Source organism: Colletotrichum gloeosporioides (genome assembly GCF_011800055.1).
Source record: "Colletotrichum gloeosporioides strain Lc1 chromosome Unknown consensus_13, whole genome shotgun sequence".
Taxonomy (NCBI): Eukaryota; Fungi; Ascomycota; class Sordariomycetes; order Glomerellales; family Glomerellaceae; genus Colletotrichum; species Colletotrichum gloeosporioides.
In genome coordinates, this window is record NW_025544658.1 from 286742 (window position 1) to 308469 (window position 21728).

The 21728-nt window shown below is 55.7% G+C and overlaps 5 protein-coding genes across 5 annotated transcripts; 4 read left to right on the plus strand and 1 right to left on the minus strand.

The window, feature by feature from the left end:
* Positions 1 to 482: 482 nt before the first annotated feature.
* On the plus strand, positions 483 to 2139 carry GCG54_00002507 (Protein OS-9-like; the record flags this gene model as incomplete). The annotated part of the gene is made up of 2 exons (XM_045402597.1): positions 483 to 581; positions 649 to 2139. 2 exons carry the CDS (start codon positions 483 to 485, stop codon positions 2137 to 2139), a joined length of 1590 nt encoding a protein of 529 aa, XP_045269215.1.
* A 5512-nt stretch (positions 2140 to 7651) lies between these two features.
* Positions 7652 to 10830, plus strand: GCG54_00002508 (Maltose fermentation regulatory protein MAL13; the record flags this gene model as incomplete). The annotated part of the gene is made up of 4 exons (XM_045402598.1): positions 7652 to 7838; positions 8214 to 8445; positions 8497 to 9168; positions 9270 to 10830. 4 exons carry the CDS (start codon positions 7652 to 7654, stop codon positions 10828 to 10830), a joined length of 2652 nt encoding a protein of 883 aa, XP_045269216.1.
* Positions 10831 to 11545: 715 nt separating this feature from the next.
* On the plus strand, positions 11546 to 12291 carry GCG54_00002509 (uncharacterized protein; the record flags this gene model as incomplete). The annotated part of the gene is made up of 2 exons (XM_045402599.1): positions 11546 to 11682; positions 11787 to 12291. 2 exons carry the CDS (start codon positions 11546 to 11548, stop codon positions 12289 to 12291), a joined length of 642 nt encoding a protein of 213 aa, XP_045269217.1.
* Positions 12292 to 12567: 276 nt separating this feature from the next.
* Positions 12568 to 14373, minus strand: GCG54_00002510 (ATP-dependent RNA helicase; the record flags this gene model as incomplete). Its single annotated transcript, XM_045402600.1, has 1 exon — positions 12568 to 14373. One exon carries the CDS (start codon positions 14371 to 14373, stop codon positions 12568 to 12570), a length of 1806 nt encoding a protein of 601 aa, XP_045269218.1.
* Positions 14374 to 16740: 2367 nt separating this feature from the next.
* GCG54_00002511 (uncharacterized protein) lies at positions 16741 to 18108 on the plus strand (the record flags this gene model as incomplete). Its single annotated transcript, XM_045402601.1, has 5 exons — positions 16741 to 16933; positions 16988 to 17091; positions 17142 to 17504; positions 17562 to 18057; positions 18098 to 18108. 5 exons carry the CDS (start codon positions 16741 to 16743, stop codon positions 18106 to 18108), a joined length of 1167 nt encoding a protein of 388 aa, XP_045269219.1.
* Positions 18109 to 21728: the final 3620 nt, after the last annotated feature.

The following is a 21728-nucleotide window of genomic DNA, read 5'->3' on the forward strand; positions in this document are numbered from 1 at the left end:
GCGACTCTGACGAGCTGGCAGTAGGCAAACGAAGTAGCTCTTACACGGGAGCCAAGCCCGAAGCTTTGATGGTGTCGGATGGTCGCCGATAGTGGGGTATTCGGCCGGCTCCATGTTCTATGTATGGTAATCTGTCCAAAGTTGCGCAATCTTGGTCTTTGTGTCCAAGGGTTTTCGGTATTCGTGCCACTATGACATTCTCCTTGTGTCAGAAAATATTCTTTGTCCAGAAGGCGGAAAACATAGCAAGTTGGAGCAGATCACCTGAGATTTTCGGAGGTCGACCGCCAATCCCGCCGGGGAAACCTCGGCTATCTTATCTCGATGGGACCCTGTTGATGACACCTGTGAGCTACGAACCGCTTGGCCAATGCGTCTGCGCGATCGTCTAAGCAACTTGAGGGTCGCCAAACCGACGACGGCACTTCTCAACTTTCTCCTTTTAGTCTATATGTGAGGAAATCTACAGCATACACGGCATCATGCGCCGTCTCAATTTGATCCTGCTGGCGACGGTCCAGCTGTGCGGTGCCCGCCACCCCGGCTTCAGCATCCACGACGACCTCGTGGCTTATCCTCAGGTACGTCCGGAGCACAATGCGCAGGTGAAGCTTTGGGGAAACGACGTCTAATTATCGCGCGCAACAGTACGAAATAGTCTTCTCAGAATCATTCATCCCAGAACACGAAGCGCAGGCTCTGCTCGACCGCACGAACCCCCCGCACCCAGCCTACTCCGCCGACTTCTCGACAGCCTCCGACGTCTCCCAGAATGTCCGCGAAGCCGCCGACGCAGACGGCCGCCCCGAGCCCGAGGTGTTTGAGCGATACGAGGTCATGAACATGAACCCTGCCAAGTATCTCTGCTCGATCCCCATCCTGGAACCCCAGACGCCCGAGAACCACACCGCGACGGAGCTCGCGAAGCAGGAGGAGGCGCGCGAGCTGGCCAAGGCTTCCGCGCATGGATGGGAGCTGCTGAACGAGCTCGACGGCAACTGCCTGTACTTCATGTCGGGCTGGTGGAGCTACAGCTTCTGCTACAACCGCGATGTCACCCAATTCCACGCCCTTCCCACGGTGCCGAATGGCCAACCACCGGTCCGCGACCCTCACACGGCGGAGTACGTCCTGGGGAGAGCCAGCAAGTCGCCCAGCCAGCGCCAGCAGACTCAGGGACAACAGCAGCAGCAGCAGCAGCAGCAGCAGAAGCAGCAGCAGCAGCAGACGACAAAGTCTGGAGACCCGCCGGCAAACACGGACCTCCAGATCAAAGGTGACCAGCGATACCTTGTCCAGAGATTGGACGGAGGCACAGTCTGCGATCTTACGGGTCGCGAGCGCACGATCGAGGTGCAATATCACTGCGTGCCAGGCATGAAGGGCGATCGCATCGGCTGGATCAAGGAGGTGACCACATGCGCCTACCTGATGGTGGTCAACACCCCCCGCCTCTGCGACGACGTGGCCTTCCTGCCGCCTAGGGCAACGAGCGCGAACCCCATCAGCTGCCAGCTCATCATTCCCGCCGACAACGCCGCGGCACAAGCCGAATGGCACCGCCTGAAGACGCTTGAGGCGCAGGAGGCGATGGTGGGTCAGGCCGGCCAGGACCCCGGCGCCAAGGGTAGCGAGCAGGAATTGCTGCAGCCCGGCGGCGACGGCCAGCAGCAGCAGGACCCCAACGTCAGGGATAGAGCGCAGAAGGGTGTCAATGTGGGCGGCGTCATTGTCGGCGCCCGCAATGTGCTGGCTGACGCGGACGAGGAGGGCAAGCCCCCTGCCAAGCTGGCGCCCCCGCGGAGCTACCTGCCTGGCCGCAACCAGGGCCCTATGGTTGAGATTATCGCTAGCGCCAAGAGCAAGGCGGACGGTGGGGAGGTGAAGGTGCTCAACCAGGAGGAGCTCGAGAAGATGGACCTGAGCCCGGAGCTGGTGGAGGAGATGAGGGCCGAACTCGAGAAGATCGCTGGTGATAAGGGCTGGAAGCTCGAGGTGGTTGAGCAACCGGGCGACCCACGAGAGATCCGAGGCATTGTTGACCACAAAGACGAGGATGGGGAGGGCAAGGGGAAGAAGGCTGGCAAGGACGAGCAGCAGGAGGGCAGCGAGGAGCAGTTCTTCAAGGAGGAACTCTGAGAAAGATTCTATATAGCATTGGCGTTTGGCATGTATGTTCTGTATCGATACACCACCGAAGCGAATTGCAGAGATTCACTCCGCAACATCGTCGTCTCAGATTCTCACCTTGTTGTCTCTCTTAGCGTCTGCCCCCAACGTGTTTTCTCCCAGTCTTGTTGGCTCCCGTCAGATTTTCTCCCTCGTCTCTGCGTGCGTCGGTTGCAGCCGTATTTTCCTTGGAGTTTCTACCCCTGAGGTATAGGGCTCTGGAACACCTTCCAGGCCCTCTTGGCCAGAATCCTTCGGCATTGACGTCTCCCCTTCGGATACTCAACCCGAGCAGCTTTGCGTTGGGCAGTCGGGACGGACAACTCGGAGATATGATGTTGTATGGCGGCATCCCGATGATACCGGCGTGTTGATGCCGGGTGTGCCAAAAAAGCTGACACCGGCAGTTGGTTCTGACCGTCAACGTCTCATCGTCACATCGCGCGCAACGCCATAACGGAAACATGCTGCCCAGCTCGTGCTTTTCGCTACCCTTTGTGCGTCGTGTTCCTGCGGCTTGGCAGGTTGTTGCTCCCATCTCCGCAGGTGCTGGGTTGCGCCAGCGCCAGCGCCATCTCCGCATCGTAACTTTCCATCATGATCCTCCATCCTTCATTCCTCTGTCCGGGGCAGGCAGATTGTGCCTCGTTTTGGCAGTTGGATAGTCCACCGCGCTCAGACGTGCCATCGCTTCATCAGTAATTCCTGCAGATGAAAAGTGAAAATCTCAAGTATTCAAAGGGTAGGGAAGGGGAAAATACTGCCCAGCTCGCTCTCGTTCCTGCATGGTTGGTCGGTCGCTAGCCCCGGGCGAGATTTCCTCGGCGGGAATGCCTTCACCGACCCCAACCGCAAGAGCACCGCCGCCCAAGGCCGCCGGCTCCCGTGTATCCCGCAGCCTCTTCAGACGACGGAACCAGATCCGATGGCCGTCAACGCCAGCTCGTATCAGCCTCGTCTACCGACCCTATCCGTCCATATCCGCTAATTCACCCATTTTATTCACCCGTGCATGCGCCGCATGCCCCGAGCACCCAAGCTTGCGCCCGCCCGAGTCAATCACAGCAGGGACCAGCCCGCCAAGCCCACTTCACGAGAGGGAGAGAGGAGGCCATTCCCATTCCCGGCCCCGGTCCAATATGACCCATTCCTCCGGGAAGGCGCAACGGCGGGGCGCTAAGACGAAAGACGCAGGAAAACCCACGATGTATCTTTACTACAGCTACAGCTACCCGTCGATGGATGCTTGGGCAGATCAACTGTGCCAATTTAAAATTTCCTTTTTCTTTGCCCCTGGGACTCGGGAGGGGGGTTGTGGTCAAGGTCAGGGGCGTACCTTTCCGACGGGACAGCCTCTCATTTTGTCTTTTCGCCAGTGCCCCCTCTCCCGAGAGCAGATGGGCAAGCCCACACACTCCTCTACACTATGCCTGCCTGCCCTGTCTCTTCAACGGGATCCCCTGCGGGCGTTTACCGGCCATGGTCTAGACTACTCAAAATCCAGGTCGCGACATCCACAGATCATCAGAACTACCGGGCTGCGATAATCAAAGCAGTGCTGATGAATGTACGTGCATGTGACTTGGCCCAATAGATACCCCGGAGTTGTGGGAGAAGATGAAAAACTCTAACAGAACCCCCAAAACGGGACAGGGATGGAAGGGATATAGAGTGCCGTTGTTGATATTCTGGCGTCAAGTTGTGATGGGACTTGGCAACGTAGCATTGGCGCTGGCGACACCAACAGCCTGGAACCTACCACCCTCCACCCCCCTTCCAAATTGCGCACATATAACGCGGACGAAGCTATCACAAAAGACGAAAAATAGGTACGAAAATCTCTTGCCTTTCCCGGCAGGCAAAACGATGGTTTCTGGAAATTAAAGAAGAGCGCTAGTTTGGTGACATGATCCACGGTTTCCACGGATGCTCGGGAGAAAAGATTGTTTTATATTGCCACCAGTAAGAAGTCGTCCTTTGCTCTGATAGGTACGCATATGCAGTGTACTTTTCATAGTGGTATTGATATTCCCCTTGAGTCCATTTCTCACGACTCGCCAAGATCGGCCCCCATGCTGAATCTCTCGGCCGATCTCAATCATCTCAGGGCCCGGCCTGTCATCGGACCAGCACACGGGGCCACACGGACACGGGCACACCTCTTTTTTCGAACCCCGCATATTGGGGGAGACCATTCAACCTCAAACATTGCACACTTTCAGCCTCCAGGGCTTCGGGAGATCAGGGGCCACGGCAGTCTCCGAAAACAATGTGAAGAATTGATGCCCCCCCTGGTCAGGTACTATTGCGGCTGCCCGCTGCTGGAGCACCTGTCAAGAAAAGGCCGGGGGTGGGGTGTGGATGTTATTTGTTCATGTTGCTGCTAGTCAGCCGCAGTCAATTTGTCACAAGCAAAACAGAAGTAACTGCAGAAAATGGAAAGTACTGTACAGCACCAGCACAGGAACGTTGAGATTCGGCCGGGACTCGATTTTGCTGCCCGGCATGCCGACCGAAAGTTGACCGACCACCCTCGTCGGCGTCTGTGTGTCCATTACATCAAACCCGATATAGGGTCCTGTCACAATTCGACTGCAGCCTAGCCAGGCTGGCCGGGCCGGGCTGCTTGTTTCAAGCCCAACGGTGTTTTGGATGGACTGTCGTCGAAATATCACTCAGTCGCGAGAAAAAATAAGAAAAATTGGGGCCGGTGGTTGACCTGAAAAGCGGCGGTCAAAACTCTAAGTTCGCGTCCCCCGATGGCGATTAGGGGGATTCTGTGCTTGATGCAAAGCGCCGTTGACAGACGCCGTCCGAGCACAATGGAAACGACGCACGTCCAGATCAGATAATCAGTTCATGTGTTCGGTCCTGCTGGAAAGGAGGTCGCGTGTTCTACGCTGTTGGGGATGGATCGTGTGGCCGCGCGCCTTGGCTACGTGCGACCGGCGCCGGTAGGGACGAGCTAACGATGAAGCCGGCGGTGGCGGAGGATGGGGAGGGGACCCGCCGCGATCGGGATGGCGGACGTTGACGTGTGAACAAACACGATGCCGCGCCCCCCGTACCACGGCGCACAGAACAACGGGCAAGCTGGACGGACTCTCCAGGGTTGGGCATGTTGCGATGTCGTTGGAGATCCGATGTGTGTAGATGGCATGCAGATTAGGTGAACAAGTCATCAGGCCAGGCACAGACGGGACGAGACGGGCATCGTCATCGGGCGAGTGTACGCATCGGGCTATGTTTCCGGATCGAAGCAGAGAGGAAAGAAGGGTTCGAAACGTGGTGTTCTCAGCAGAGTTTTGGGGCCTTCTCTCAGACAACAACACTATGGAAGCCGACCCGAGCTTCGATGGAAGCCCTGTGCCTCTACCCAAAACAACATGACAAGAAAAAGGAGGCTCTCGGGCAGGCAAACCCCTGGTGAGACTGTTCAAGCTGCTGGGAGTCAGGGTCGGCAGCTACATGGCACCTTGGACGCATACCGCAGGAAGCTAAGCACGTGTGGCCCAAAACGGCGGGGTGTGCGGTTGGATCCGTTCGGCGGTACTGTGGTGGGCTCTCCAGTCTTTCACAAGAGATCCCAATTCCCACTTTGATGGATCTTGGCATCAGCGGGCGACGGGCGGGCAGGGGGGCCGGGGGTTACCTTAGGCCTAGTGGAAGGCCAGTATTAGCAAGGGCAGCACCATCACCAGCTAGCAGCCCTGGGAGCAGCAGCACAGAGCAAGCAGCATGCCGCCCCTCCCTTTGCCCTGGACCAGGCGAATGGCGCCGTCCCCAGAGGGGCCGGAATAGCGCCGTGCGGTCCCTGGCTGTGGCTCTGTGGGTGACTTGCACTGCTCGGTGCACTTTGTGTGGTAGAGCAGGAGCCAGGTGCAGGAACAAGGTACTTTCCATTTCAGATAGCTTCCAAAATAGCATAGCACCACCACCACCACCACCACCACCACCACTAAGCAACCTGGAGCAGGAGCAACTGCTGCTGCTGCTGCAACACGGGTGCACCGAGTCGAGTAGCTGCGGCTGCTCGCAGCTCCCTACCTTAACGGACCTGACGACATGGAGCAGACATGGAGACATGGTCATGATGTTTCACGGCCGACTGCGGGCGGCGGCGGCACCTTTCCCTCCTACCCAAGTCGGTGGACACGACACGACACGACAATCACATATCTCTCTCTGATGGACTCCTCCTTTAAGGCGCACCGCCGCCCGGACTGCTCCTCATCCGATGTCGACGCTGTCTTGATTGGGTTTTGAACATCCCATCGTCTCCTTCCCCCGCATATACACATCTGCCACGAGGGCATGTAGGTTCTCGAATTTCTCAAAGGGCACGCCATCCAAGACTCACCACCTCCAAGACGCATGCATTCCGCCAGCCAAGCACTCCCACGCCACACTTTGACGACGACGACGACGACGACGACACCACAACCTTCTCTGATACATCATCAGCAGCAGCACCAAGTATCGCACTTTCATAGCCACTCAGCTACGCAGTCGTGGCAGCTTCAACCAGTCACCACCCTACCACTTCGTCCATCCATCTCTCTCTGCAGATCAAGGACAGGACAAGACACGAGCAGACGAGACACCTCACACGCGGCGCACACAAGCCTCCGGAGCATTCGCACTCCAAAACATACCGCAGGCGCTTTCAGTCACCATTGGTCGCGAGCAAGCCGCACATCAGCTGACTCGGCCAGCCGTTCCCTAGGTTCTGCTACCTACTGCGTGGACTTACCAAACCGTCTCGACGCATATCGCATACGTCTTTCGCCCCTCGACTGTCTCTTCCCCGCATTTCACAGGCACCACACCATTTGCCGCACCGCACGGCACCTCACGCGCGCAACGGGTGGGAAAGCTGAACCAAGCCAAGGGGGAGGGGGGGACCACCAGCACCACCGCTGCCCTGCCGCTGCCGCCGCCGTCCGCGACATACACCTGGCAACCCACCATCCACGGACAGGACAGGACAGGCAGCTCCAGTGCAGCTCGAACAAGCAAGCATCCACGCATCGCATCGCATCCATCGGCATCCATCCAGCCCTCCGTGCCTCCGAACCTACCTTTGACACCGGCACCATCCACACCCAAGTTCCCGTCGAACCCTACCTACGCCTTAGCTCCGTCCCCTTGCTGGTGAGGGGCTGAGGAGAGAGAGAGAGAGGAGACGGCGTCACGGCGAGTGGACTCTGGCTACCGACCGGGGGGAGGCTGGGCCCTGGACTGACTGGGACTTATTCCTTGCCTTTGCTTCCCGAGTCGATTTGCGGTCGGTGCGTGCTGCTCGCTCGCTCTGCTTCAACCACCACACTACCTACCTATTCGTACCAACCACAAATCCTCGACTCCACCGCGAAATCTCTCGCTCAAATCCTTTTGACGTTCGGCAGCCCCCTGTGACGACCTACTTGTCTGCACCGTTCCCCCTCGACCCTTTCCCTTCTCATTGCGTCATGTTCAAGTGATGGACGACACAGATTCTGCGAGAAATGCTGCGAGCAGAGCGGGCTCTGCAGAGGTCAAGGCCGAGTCGCCAGGCGCAATCAGCAGCAGCAGCAGCAGTCGACACCAGCATCATCAGCAACAGTCAGCACCCGGAGCATCGTCTGCGCCGCCAAAGAGGACAGTATGCGACCACTGTCGAAGGAGAAGTACGCCCATGTTCTGTTCCACCTCCCAGTCAACTTCCGTGCCCTGTCTACCATCGTCGTTATTGTCGGGCATTTTGATCTGATTTGCCTTGCTTTTTCCATACCCTCCCCCTTCGGCCGTCGCATTCATGAACTTTCGTGCGATCCTACCTCTTCCCAGCAGCCTGCCTCCGGGACAGTCAATTTGCCGTTTTCATGGTACCAACCCGCCTTGAGCCGCTGCGTTGCTGCACGTCATCATGATCATCACTACCAACACCCATCACATACCTCAGTCACTGTCAGCATCTTGGAATTTCATGTCTCTCAACCCCTCACCCCCGCCGCCGCTCTCTCCAACTGCGCAACACAAGGCATCGTACTGACAGTATACAGGAATACGATGCGATGGCAAGTTTCCCTGTGAGCAATGCGTGCACGCTTCTCTCACTTGCAAGCGCGATCATGTCCCAAAGAAGAGAGGCCCGAAACGCGGGCATGGGAGGGTGATTAATGAGCTGCGCGCCAAGGAGTCGTCGCAAACGCATCCGCAGCAGCAGCAGCGCCATCACCAGCAACCAAACCAGAGACCGTTCAACGGAGAGAATGCCCTCGAGAGCCCTACAGAGTATGTGCGGCGTCGCTTATCAGCAGCTTGCCCGCCGCTGAACGTGGACAGCGTCGACATTGGAATGAGCGGGAGCGACATTGGCGAAGCCGCATCGCATGAGCACTCGTCCAACGCGTCCGCAGCATCGACCCCGCCGAGCTTCTGGGCCGCCGTCACCTCAAATCCCGCACACAGCCAGGTCCCCGAACCCAGGGGCATCTTCTCGAGCGACGAACTCCGGCCGAGGACGCGCAACTACTTCCACATGATCCCCCAGCTGATCGAGCTGTATTACGAGCACATCTACCCCATCATGCCTCTCATCTACATGCCCGCCATGCGCGAGACCATCAGCCGCCCGATGATGACCTCGAGCGAAAAGAACCTCGTCTACGCCATGTGCGCTCTCACCTCGATGCACATGTCCGGCAAAAGCATAGGCGCCCCGGGGCCCACATCATGGGAGGTAGTCGGCCGCTTCTTCCTGGATGAAACAATCTCGACAAGACAGTCGTACGATTTTCTTGAGGATTTGTCGCTTTCCGCTGTGATTTCGTCGTTTTACCTGAGCACGTCCTTCTTTGAGATCAACCAGTCACGGAAATCGTGGTACTATCTGCGGGAGGCGTTGACGAACGCACAGGATCTAGGACTGCAGGACGACTCGACGTACTACGGGCTAAGCCGGGAGGAGACACTATGTCGGCAGAGAGTCTTTTGGATTCTCTTCGTTACAGAAAGGTTAGTCTCAGTCGCTCATCCCAGTCTCGCGCCTGTTCCAACAAGGGCGTATCGCCGAAAAGCCCATGGCACCTGCTAACGCGCTGACCCCTCGACTGCAGGTCTTTTGCGATCTTGCGCAACAAACCGATCACGTTCAAGAGGACACCCTCTCTGCCGACGACGCGACACCCATACGAGGCACCGGACATTCACGCCGGCTTCTTGCAGCTCGTTTCATCGTACACACCTCTCGACGAATCGTTCGTGACCGCATGGAACGAGGGGTCCGATCCCCGCGTCAGCGCGACAACCTTTTTGGCGCTGCAAAACCTTCTATCCCTCCCTCCCGCGTTCCTCCGACCGCGGAATGCGCGGGGATCGCCGCCGTCGCAGCACCAACATCAGCACCAAGGGCAATTTGTCGGGTCGTTTGGAGCGGCGTCCGCCAGCCGAGATGCGGGCGGGCCGGAGCCGACAGACATCCAGAAAGCGGACTTGCTGATTACGCAGCAGTGGTTGCGGCTGATTGTGTGGCAGTCGTCGATGCGGCAGGGCCTGTTGAGCTGGACAAACCCGGCGGACTCGAGCGGACCGTCTAGTAGTGGCGTGGGCGGCGGAAACAGCATGTGCTTTTCATTTCCCCTTACGGTCGCGCGCGACACGGCGTCGATCCTGGCTAGTCTGCCGAGCAAGGCTGTCGAGGTGCACGGCATGGGTATTATGGAAAAGATTTTCGAGATTGGCACATGGTGCGTAAACGTACTGGGTGCCTGCGAGAGCGTCGGGTTCCAGACGGCCATGGACTTTACGTCAGGCGAGATGGGCGTGCTGGGCAGCGGGAGGAAAGGAGCGAGCCTGGACCCAATTGAGTTTTTCATCAAGACGCTCAGCGCAAGCGACAATTCCAGAAAACAATTTGCGGACAAGCTGCTCACGGCCGCCGGCGAGAACCCGGGGAGCATGAGGACGCAGCTCAGCCCGGCCATGTCTGCCGTGGGTTCCGTCGCTGCGGCGATGATGGCTGCGCACAATCAAGCACACGGCGTGATGGAGGCCCCAGGGTGGGGGCAGCAGAGGGGAACCGTCGTCGGAGAAGTGTTTGACGAGAACGAGGAGAACAACAGTAACCAGCCCGTCCTCGATCTGACGGGTCCTCCGATGCACCATCAACAACCGGGTATGCAGAGTATGGGGCTGGGCATCGATCTCGGCGCTGGGGAGATGGGCGGCATGGGTGGAGTTGAGATAGACGCCAACAGCGTCGACCTTATGAGTCCTCTCGGACTCACCCGAAGCAACTCCGATATGGCGGGGATGGGTATGGGATTTGAGACCGCGTGGAGCCCAGGCAGCGGCGGCACCGGCCCAAGGGAATATCCCGATCCGGGTCCACCACCCGGGTACGCTACCCACGCTACCCACGCTACCCACCGCGAAGGATACCCGGACTTGGGCAATGGGATGATGATGCACGAGCGCATGGCGACCGGCGGGGGTCCCGTAGGAGGCCCGCCGCAAGGCCCCGGCGGTGGCGTCGACGGCCCGAACATGGGCGACCGACAGCAGCAAGCACAACCACCACATCAACCAGGACAAGGCGACAACGTGCCATACGACAATAGGAAACGGGGGGATAAGGGCGGTGGATACCGGAACGGCGGCATGGTCGGTGTTTGGTAAGGGTCATCATAAACGGTTTGCCAGCGGATTCAGCAGGCGGTTTGGGCCGGTTCGGTTCTTTATACAATACCTCTCTCTTCACACACCTGGTCTAGCAAAATATCGGGGAGCAGTCAGTCGGTGGGTCGGGCGATGTCAAAGGCGATGTCATAAAAACAATCTAGGGAGGGATCTTCTTCCGGCGGCTATGCAAGCATTTCTGGGCGGGGGGCATCTGCGTGTACTCTTATTCACCATCGGTCCAGTGAGACCGGACGTGGTTGAAGTAGATCTAAGCGACATGTTTTGTTAAGTGTACACTTGTATCATAAGGGTGATGAATAAACGTGGACGTGTTCAAAGATCATTCTTGGTGTCACTGCAAGAGTCATTTTGCTGTTGCTGGGGAGCTTCTTGACTCTTAGTGCGGCGGGCGGCCGACCCCATATCTCCGAAGTGGATCGCCGTCTCGGCCGACGGTGCGCCGGATGTGCGGCACGTTCGTCGTAGGATTGATTTGTTGGAGTGAGATGCAGCTTACGTGGTGACTCCCAGCACTCCGCGATTGATAAGACGGGTGACTCGATGGCTGACTACCTTCTCAAAAGGGGAAGCCTGCTTTTGAGGGTAAGATGAGTGTGAACGAGGATAATCATTATTCAACTCACGATATTGCCCGCGTCTATCAGTCTTCAACTAGACACCGAGAAGATCTTGATGCACAAAGTACATGAAAATGACGGACTTGGCGTCTATCCCGCCCCAGCATCACACCACCCTCGCAACCCCGCGTCTGCGCCTCCGGGCCGTCAGGGCGGGGGATCTGGCGGCTGTGCATGCGATGCGCGTCGACGAGGCGGTGATGCGGTACATGTAAATACGCCTTCTTTCTCTTCTCCCCCTCTCCCACTCCATGCTACAGGGATCGGAAGAGCGGGCACATCCTTCGGGCATGATTTAAGCTAACGGGAGCAAAGGCCCGGCGTCGAAACGGAGCTCGCGGCGGAGAAGTCCCGGAGTGTGGAGCGAATCAGGATGATGATGAAGACGGGCATGTTCTCGTTCGCGGTGATTCTACCTTTACCTTTCCACGCTCCCTCTCCTGCCTCTCATGAGAAAGATGAAGAAGGGGGAAAAGGGCAAGTCATTGGCTTCCTGGGGATCACCTCGCCCCCGCAGATCTTCTACATCTTTTCCCGGGGCTCGTGGGGAACGGGATACGCCACGGAGGCTTTGAGGGCGTTCTTAGGAGAGTATTGGGGACGGTTTCCCGGCGGGTTGAAGACTGAGGCGGGTTCTGGGTCGGTCGGGGTGGAGAAGGATGAAGGGGGAGATTTCCTGGAGGCGCATGTTCATGATGGGAATGTAGGCAGTGAGAATGTTCTGCGAAAGTTGGGGTTTGAGGTCGTCCGGGAGGAAAAGACGATGGCGCATGGGGTCGAGGTTGGGACGCAGGTTTACCGGCTGAACCGACCTCGGTAGACGTGAACGTCACATTGTAATGCACGGAGAATGTTGCTTGATGTTTGCGAGGCCTTGGAATGATCCTTCTATATTTTGATATCCCGCCCAATTCGTACCTAAAAAGTCAAGTCTATGCCCAACGCCAGCCTTTGTATACCAGGTGGATGATGTCCCATCCCGTCGTACGAAGATGTATGAAGGGGTATCAAGATGTAGCAACAGCTCAAAGATAGGAATCGAAAGCAACATGCCGCCGCATCGCCCTAAGCATATACCCTCCAAACGACCGCTTCCTTAGTTTCTTCCTCCGCGTCTTCCACGATTGCCGCGACCACCAGAACCAGCACTGCGTCCCTCACCGCCTCCGCCGCCGCCGCCGCCGCCGCCACCGCCCCCGCGTCCGTGACGGCCCTTGGGCATATCAGGCACGACGACCAGTCCTCGGGTGCCTCGCAGGCCCATCTTGCCGACGGTGCTCTTGCCGATGGGCGGCGTCTCAGGGCTGCCAAGCGCGTCGCGGGCAAAGGTGTTGCCCTCTGCGACGAGGTCCTCCTTCTCCCACTTGAGCTGTTTCATCCAGTTCTTGTAGTAACCGAGCCAGGCTTGGTAGATCTTAGCCTTTTGTGCCTCATCGATGCGCTGCTCTGCAATGCTGTACACCTGCTGCGCCGAGGAGAGCTCGGCTGCACGCTGCTCAAAGGTGATCTCCTTGAGCTGCCAGCGGGGGAAGAAGTCCTCGAGCTCCGTCACGATGAAGATGCCGCGGCCCTCGGCGCCAGCGCGGGCTGTACGGCCCAGGCGGTGGATGTAGGACTCCTTGTCTGCGGGAATGCCGACCTGGAAGACGGAGGTGACGCCGGGAAAGTCCATGCCGCGGGCGACAACGTCGGTGGCGACGAGGACACCCGTCTTGGCATCGCGGTAGTCGTTCGTCGTCTTGGTGCGCCTGCCTTGCGAGATACGGGAGTGCAGGACAGAGGCCGGCGGCATGCCGGGAATGTTGGCGAGGATATCGCCGTAGAAGTCGGCGAGGGCGGCGGTAGGGGCGAAGACGATGGCCTTGAAGGTTTCGGGGCCGACAAAAGCAGCCTCCTCGCGGATGGCGCCGACCATGGCGGGCGCAACTGAGGCAAAGTTGGAAACCTTGATCAGGTGCTGAGGAACACGCTCGTGGGTGTTGGCCTCACCGGCGGGAATGGTGGAGATGAACTTGTAACCCGGGGAGAGGACGAGGCCTGCTACTTGCTGAACGTGGGGGGCGATGGTGGCGGAGAAGAGCATGCCCTGACGGTTCGTCTTGGACTTGTCGGGCAGGGCGCGGACAATGTCCCTCAGAGCGGGCATGAAACCCATGTCGAGCAGACGGTCGGCCTCATCAAGAACCAAGGTGTCAAGGTTGCTGAAGGAGTCCCGGATGTACTCGTTGGCCATGTGGTCGATGAGGCGGCCAGGTGTGGCGATGAGGATGTTGCAGCCCTGAAGGATCTGCTTCTCCTCGCGGTCCTTGTTCGTACCGCCAATGGCGATGCAGACGCGGTACTGGGGAAGGCGCTGCAGGAGGCCCTCTGCCTCTTTGGCGATCTGCATAGCCAGCTCGCGAGTCGGTGAGATGACCAAGAGGGAGATGCCACCTCCGCGGCCGCGGTTTTGCGTGAGGAGAGTCTGAATGGCAGGAAGCAGGAAGGCGATGGTCTTGCCGGTTCCCGTCTTGGCCTGGACCAGACAGTCGCTGCGCTTGGGGGGGAGAAGCTCGTCCAGCGTAGCAGCCTGGACGGGCATCATATGGTCGAACTTGAGGTCCTCGGTGATGGCCTGGACGAGGGACTGGTGGACGCCGACCATATCGGCGAACCTCGGTGTGTCCTTGGGAACGGCCTCAGTAAGGGGCGGCGTGGCAGCCTGGGGGATTGCTGAAGATGGGCCGGGCTGAGCTCTCTGCTCGCGCTGGTCCTCGTCTTGGTCCTGGTCCCGGTGGTGCTGCTGGCGACGACCGCCGCCGCCACCACCGCCCGATCTGGGGTTGTCATGACTGCCGCCACCTCCACGGCGGTTGTCGCGTCTAGGATGACGACGGCCAGCGTTGTTTCTTCCGCGATCCATCTTGATGAGATTTGTTTTTGTGGAAGATTGGAGTCGTGGGGATGTTGTTTTCTCACGGCGCGGGAATCTAGACCGTGGTTGTTGTTGATGTGAAGGGGGGAAATTTTCCCAGTGACGACAGGGAAGTGACGAAACTGGTCTAGTCTTGGTTTAGCGTCAAGCGATAAGCTGCGTCGGGAGGTGCCGATAAGGAAGGTTTTAGGGGTTCATCCTTCACCGCCTGCCCCACCTGCCCGCCTCAGTGGATACGGGAGCGTTACTGCCCCGCGAGTTTCTTTCGGCAGCATCGTTTCAGGTGCAGTTTTCTTCCATGCGTACCTACCTTACGGCGTACTCAGGGCTGTACATCCATTCCATTTCAATCTCATCTCAGCCTTGTTCATCCCTGGCTGTATCCGCGACCGTCATCTCATCTCAGTGCTGCCAGAAAGGCACACCACCAGCCTGAATAATGACTGACATCTGTCAAATCATGCACCCGGACGACAAGCCTTCTACGGTGGGGCGCTGACGTTTCAAACCCCACGCCGACACTTCAGCATTTGTGCTGGCGACGCTCGACGAACAACAATGATGACAAGCCGGCGATGTTTAGAACTGTCTCCAACTTGCAATATACATACGTGTTTGTGTTCAATCATGAATTATAGTTTCCCCCTAGCTTAGCAAGCTAGAGAAGACGCTCCGGCCCGAGATCTTAGTCCAGGGGCACCCGAACATGTCGCGAACTGATCACACTTCTTAGATCAACATCGCCCAGAAGGATTGGTACCGTTTGCAAGTAGCGTTGGTCGCCTCGAACATTCGCCTGAATGCCAAGGAAGATGCAGGCGTGCATGTCCAACCAACCAAGTTGCCCTACGCGCCAGCGAAGGCTCATCTCGCCACCCAATCATGAGCCACCTCGCAAACGTGGACGTCTCGGGGGCGCCAACAGCAACATGTGCTCCCCCATGCCCACAAAAAACAATGTCATCCGCCTTGTCCCAACGTGACACAATCCCACACCAATGATTTAATCCGAGGCCCGGAATAAACCCGTGAGACGCGTTCTGCATGCTGTGCCACCCTGGAGCAGATAATTCCGGCCGTTGTAGGGCCAGATGGTGCGCGTCACCTGTGTTGGTGTGTTAGTCACCCCCTGTCTTTGACCATTTTCGTGATCATAAGCCACAGCCGCCTGTTGGTTCTCTTTGGGGAGAACTTGGGCGCTTCGCTCAAACCATGGGACTCATAAGCAAGGGATGCCCGTGTGCTTCCTTGCGAAATTGAAATGATGTGCATACAAAAACTAGCTCTCCTCTCAACCCATCGGTCGCTGGCTTTCTCGTCCTCTTGACATCACCAGATTACGAGGTGATAAGTGACGACAAACATCGTCCAAGTTACGTATCACGGCTTCACAAAGCTGCCCCTCGATCGGTGCGTCTTTCAAAATTTGCATTCATCCCGAAGCCCTTTCTGACTGAAGGCTTCTCAAGATAGATCTGAAAGTTCCTTGCACTTGTTGATAATCAACAAATCACACGGCTCAGGCTCAAAGCCAACGGTCGCGATTTTCGAGATGGCAAACCTCAAATTCAAAACACAACCTGCAGATGATGAGAAACATAGAATGGCTCAATATCAAACGTCTCCTTCAGCAATCCTGCTCCATTGGGTTTTGTCTACAGCCAGGTGGCTGATATGGTTCTGCTTCGGCTGGGCCACTTCGAGCGCTTTGTTCACCATCTTCCTCCTTGGCTTACCGTTTGGTCGACAATTCGAAGGGACATTGCGCCTGGCGTACCACATCATCAAAATGGAACTCGGGCAGGCATATGCTACTTTTCCAGTGGAAGGGGGCACCATCAGGCATGGTCGGCCAAAGTTGCAAAATCGCTGTTGAGGCTCGATACGCGAGTGATGATGTGACTTAGTTTGCATACATTAATAATGGGGACAGATATTTGGGTTTGAAATACGTCTTTTGAGAATGTTCACTGCGTAATACATAGCGCATTGCCTGGTTCGATCTAACTTTTCTGCACGTGAGGCGAGCTCACAGAAGACAGGTTGGAAGAAACAGCGGACAATGGACAAAACGATAAATCTTCTTGAATCATTTGATATAATTGACGCTGCCAGCATGCGTACATCATCTCCATAGTTGCGTCTGCGAGATAATTGATGCTTCGCCCGACGTCGGAGCATTAGCGGCGCCTTATCAATGACACCGAACCAATCAATCTCGATGTCTTGGCAGATCACATTTTCTCGAGGTATTTCAATGTCCAAAATTATGTTCTTCAATCTCTTGGCTCATCGAAATAATAAAGTCCCCACGTAACCATAAACAAGATCGTTTGGTCATTGTCATTCAACATCATGGCGCCTCAACACCAGAGCATTGAGCTCGAAAGAATGGGCCAACACAATCAAGAATCTTCTCCTGACTCCACCATCGAAGGGCAAGAGACAGCCACTGAGATTGAACAGGCATCGCTGCCTCAGGCTGACAGAGGCAAACAAGCATGGCTGGTCTTGGCTGGATGCTCACTGATACAAATTCCTGTGTGGGGTGAGTCGACTTTTACATAGGCATGTTGGAGGACGACGACTAAAGATTCCTTAGGCTATTCTCTCGCCTTTGGTGTGTTCCAAGAATATTACGGCAGCCACCCAGACGAGATTGATGGCGACATAGGCAAAATAGCTGTGATTGGCACTACGATGACTGTACGTTGAAGTCGAAAAACAAGACCTCCAACATGTGCTGATGAATACAGGGTATCATGTACCTGATCTCGCCTTTCACCTTCACAATCTTGAGCCGATGGCCCCGTTTGCGCCGCTGGTTCGGTCCCCTCGGGCTAATCTTATCAGCCGCTGGATTTCTCATGTCCTCTTTCGCAACCAAAGTGTGGCAATTAATTGCAACGCAGGGTGTGGTTTGCGCTCTGGGCTGTGGGCTTATGTTCACTCCCACAACCCTCTATCTCGATGAGTGGTTCATCAAGCGAAAGGGACTGGCTTACGGTGTCATGTGGGCCGGGAAGTCCGCGGCTGGTGTTGGAGTCCCCTTCGCTATGGAAACGCTATTGCAGAGATTCGGACCTGTGACCACACTTCGAGCATGGAGTGTTGCAACGGTATGAAACTTCCACACCGCAAACCATGCATTCCAAGAATCACTCACAAGTCGACAGGTCCTTTTATCAGCCCCCCTAATCTACTTCCTCAAACCCCGTATCCCTCTCTCTCAGTCTACCGGCATCCGTCGAATCAGCCTTAACTTCCTTTACTTTCCCTCCTTCTGGATGCTCCAAACAGGCAACATTCTGCAATCTCTCGGCTACTTCCTGCCGTACACCTACTTGACCACCTACGCCGTTCAGCAACTCCACGTCTCTACCACCATCGCCACCGCTCTTCTTGTCTTGATCAACGTCACTTCTATCCCCGGCGGCATCATCATGGGCAGTCTTGGCGACCACCTACGCGTTACGACAGTGATTCTAATCTCCACGATCGGCTCTGCGTTGGCTGTGTTTCTGTTCTGGGGCTTCTCGAGCCAGGCAGCACTACTAGCTGCCTTCAGCATCACGTACGGCTTCTTCGCTGGCGGTTTCAGCTCCACGTGGTCCGGTGTGCTTTCGGAGCTGAAGGCTCAGAGCCCGGCGCTGGATACTGGGTTCATCTTTGGTTTGTTGGCTGGTGGCAGGGGTATTGGAAATGTAATCAGTGGACCGCTAAGTGTGGCCTTGTTGACTGGTGGTGATTGGGTGAGAGATGGGAAGAGTTGGGGATACAGTGGTGAGTACGGGGGAATTATCTTATTTACGGGACTGACGGCAGTATTGGGAGGCTGGGGTGCTCTGTCAAGAGTAAGGTGGATGTGTATTAGATGAGTTGGCCTGATGATTAGAACACGGCCTGCTTCTGAAATATTCATCACAAAGATTCACGGATCGAAATATCCACGGTCGACTACGGGGAACGCTCGCTTTGAAGTTTTCAGACGTTTCTCCCATTTGAGGCCACAAGGTCACCCAGATCTCCTCGAAACTGACTCCAACAACAGGCGGTGATTTCAAGCTAACTTCCCAGTCTCTCTTTGTTATCCTTGCACATTCAATGCATACGTAATCTGAGTCTTGGTGTTTCTTTTCATGTTGATGATGCACAAGGCAATCTCGATTTTATGTTTCAGGCAACCGAGACTGAAGGAAGTCTCAGTGTTCGCTGAGCCAAGTCAAGTGTTAACAATGGCCGAGCATCTTGGCCAGCATTCCTATCAATACTTTTCACGTCACTTCAATGACGCCCAAATGCAAGGAAATGGCTGGAGACAGCGCGCATCCCTGGGCTCTCGTCTTAGGTCTCATAGCTTGGCTATCTATGGGGGCCTGCACTATGCGTCGGCCCCCTTGCGCTATTCTCACAGAATGGAAAAAGAAAAGGAAGCAGGGGTTCCTGTCTTGAGTATCACACATTTTCGTGCGCTCCATCTCCATTAAGAGATGAACAGATGTCCGGGGTAAATGAGCTAGCGTCATACGAGAGAAAAGGCAAAAGGCAGAATGTCTGTTTAGAGCCTAGACATTGAATGCAACTTCTCAAAATCGTCATCTTATGCACTGTTTACTTCCTCTGTCGAATTCATACCTAGAAAGTCCCGAAACAGATTTTCACGGGGTCATCTTGTAAGCAAGGATGGGCCAAACTAACTACAGTGGGCAATTAGCTGCTACATGTAGGTACAAGAAAATCTTGATCATCGGTCGATTGCCACGAACTCGGGGGTTAGTTACCATTTTCAGCAATGCTCGGGCCGTGGAGCTCGGCCAAGACCCGACAGACCCTGAGGCCCCTGATCCGTAACCCTCCCCTTTAGGCACCGCAAGTATCGACCAGCTGAAGCCAAATTTCTCACCTTGTTGGTTTGCATCCAGCTGAAATCTGGTAGAACGCGCCTGTTCCAATCGGATACGTACGAGGGGGTGCGGAGGGATGAGACGTTTGGCCTGTAGAATGCCAGGCTTGGGAAAAGACTGTCCTTCTTAAACGCCGTAGCAGTATGAGATGTAGTAGAGAGTCAAGACCATTGCCTTTGAGGTTCTGTTAAAAGATTTGATATACTGAGGGGTACGAGAGTCCTGGGTAGCCTACGAACAGGGCATGGGAAAGTTCAGAAATGGAGAGGATACCGATGACGGTACAGAAAGTAGATCAAATCCCTCGGTAGAAATTCACGCTGTGAGCGATGTACTACCGTTATCACTTTTGCCAAGCACTACAGTGCAAGTGCATTCGCTGACGCCACTTTCTTGGATAAATTCTTTTCCACGGATGGAATTGTCAGGACTGTCTTGGTGATCAATAGCAGAGGACAATGCTACTTCAGTGTTCTCCTGTGCCCCTTTCTTTTCACGCCGCCCGTCCAGCACGCCATCACCTCCTTGCTGTCTGTCCTCCTTAAGGGGCTGTTAAGCAGAAAAGGATTCTCACTTTGGCTGCTCAATGACGAACAACATCATCTATGCTACCTTCAACAAGTACTGTCATGTGGAGGTATTTTCAGCCCGCAATTGTCGGCAGTGCCATAACATTTTAACTCTTCGCATGCGATAACAGGAATTTGGCATTACTCGAAACATGTATGCTGCTGTGGCAACTTTGTCCACTGTGCTGCAAATTACTGCTATGTGGGAAGCTGCAAGGTAATTACTTGAACCAGCCTCACACCAGACTATCACCCATTGAAGTGATCTGTGGTTCGCTTCTCTACGTCATTGAGAACAGGCGAAGGTCGAACACAGTAATCAGCGCACTTATGTTGTTAAATTATGAAAGGAGATCAACGCGAGTCTATGGTCAAAAGAGTGTACAGGATGAAGCCAAAAATAACCTGGTGATCCGTCCATGCTTGATTAAACATCCTTCCCACATCAATCCATTGGACCCATCCGGCGAGTGATCTGGTGTCTGGGTACCTCGCCTGAGTCTGCTGCCCCCATAGTCTTTGGCGGTTAAATTGACTGGATGACAATGCGGAAGCTCTCGCCAACACGGCTGACTTCCACGGCCTTGGAGCTGGTTCCGGCGGACAGGGTCTCAGTCGCCACGACTCCATCACCAGCGTAGACGGTGTATTTGAAGGTGAGGGTGCTGAAAGGGGCGCTGTGGTAGAAGGTGATCTTAAACTGGTCGTTGCCCAGGGGCTCTGCCTTGTACTGGAAGCTGGGCCCGCCGCCAATGACGGCCGTAGTGGGCCAAGGGACGACCCTCTCGAAATCTTCCCTCGCCATCAAGACTGCATGAATGGCTGCGTCTTCGACGACAGGGGCGGAGCGCGCGGTGAACACAGACGTGTCGGCGACGGCAACGTCCCGCGCGGCAGCCGGGGCGACTGCGGCGGGGAGGGCGGCCGCGAGGGACGCGAAGCTGAGGAGCATAGAGAGCTGCATGTTGCTTGTAGATGATAAGATGGAAAGATTCGGCTTAGAAAGTTCGTGTAGAAGATGATGTAGCGCGTGAATGATAGAAAATACACAGTATCCCAAGCAGCTTCACTGCCTCATTATATAGCCCGAGCATAGGAGATGTCTAACTGACATCAAAACCAACCACCGTGGCGTCATATGAATGATTGGGAAGGTGGTTTGTTAGACAATATGGGCGCTCATGCGTAGATGCTCAAGATCTCCTGATTGAGATGGAACTTGGCCAACTCGTATCAAGGCCTCGCGGTTCAATGCTTCCTGTTATTCGTTGCTACATTCCTGAAGCGGTGCACATCCATACAGACCTACGTTATTATGCTAACCAGCATATGAACGAGTGCAAGCCAAGACGGTGAAGACCATTCTTCGTCATTCTGTGGCTCCGAATGGCGACATGATTGTTCGGGCAAGCCTCTCCATGCGGAAGGAGCAAGCATATCCGGTGGGGAGGAGGGATAAGTCCAAGGTGACTGAGCTATCTCCACCCCCACCTCCGTGCCGGCAGGCCTTGAGAGGGACGCTGCACGCTCGCGAGAATGGGCCAGCGTCGGCCCTGAAAAGCCTCAAAAAAGCCATCTACTTGCTTGTCTACTGCCTTCAAGGACCTGACGCATATACTTGGATGCATAAAAATAGTTATTGACCTCTTCACCGTGCAGGGATCGGTAAAGTTCGATGCGTTGAAGAAAGTCCCGAGCCTTCCCGCCAATGTCCGTCCAATCCGTCCAGAACAGATTGAAGTGAAGTAGAACAAACAAACCGTCATTCTCCTTTGAGCTCTATGGTGTTGTAACGATGCTATGTTAACTATCTGACATACATCGGCAAGCCTGTCTGGCGTACGGATGTATGTGTAATGCGCCGTACTGA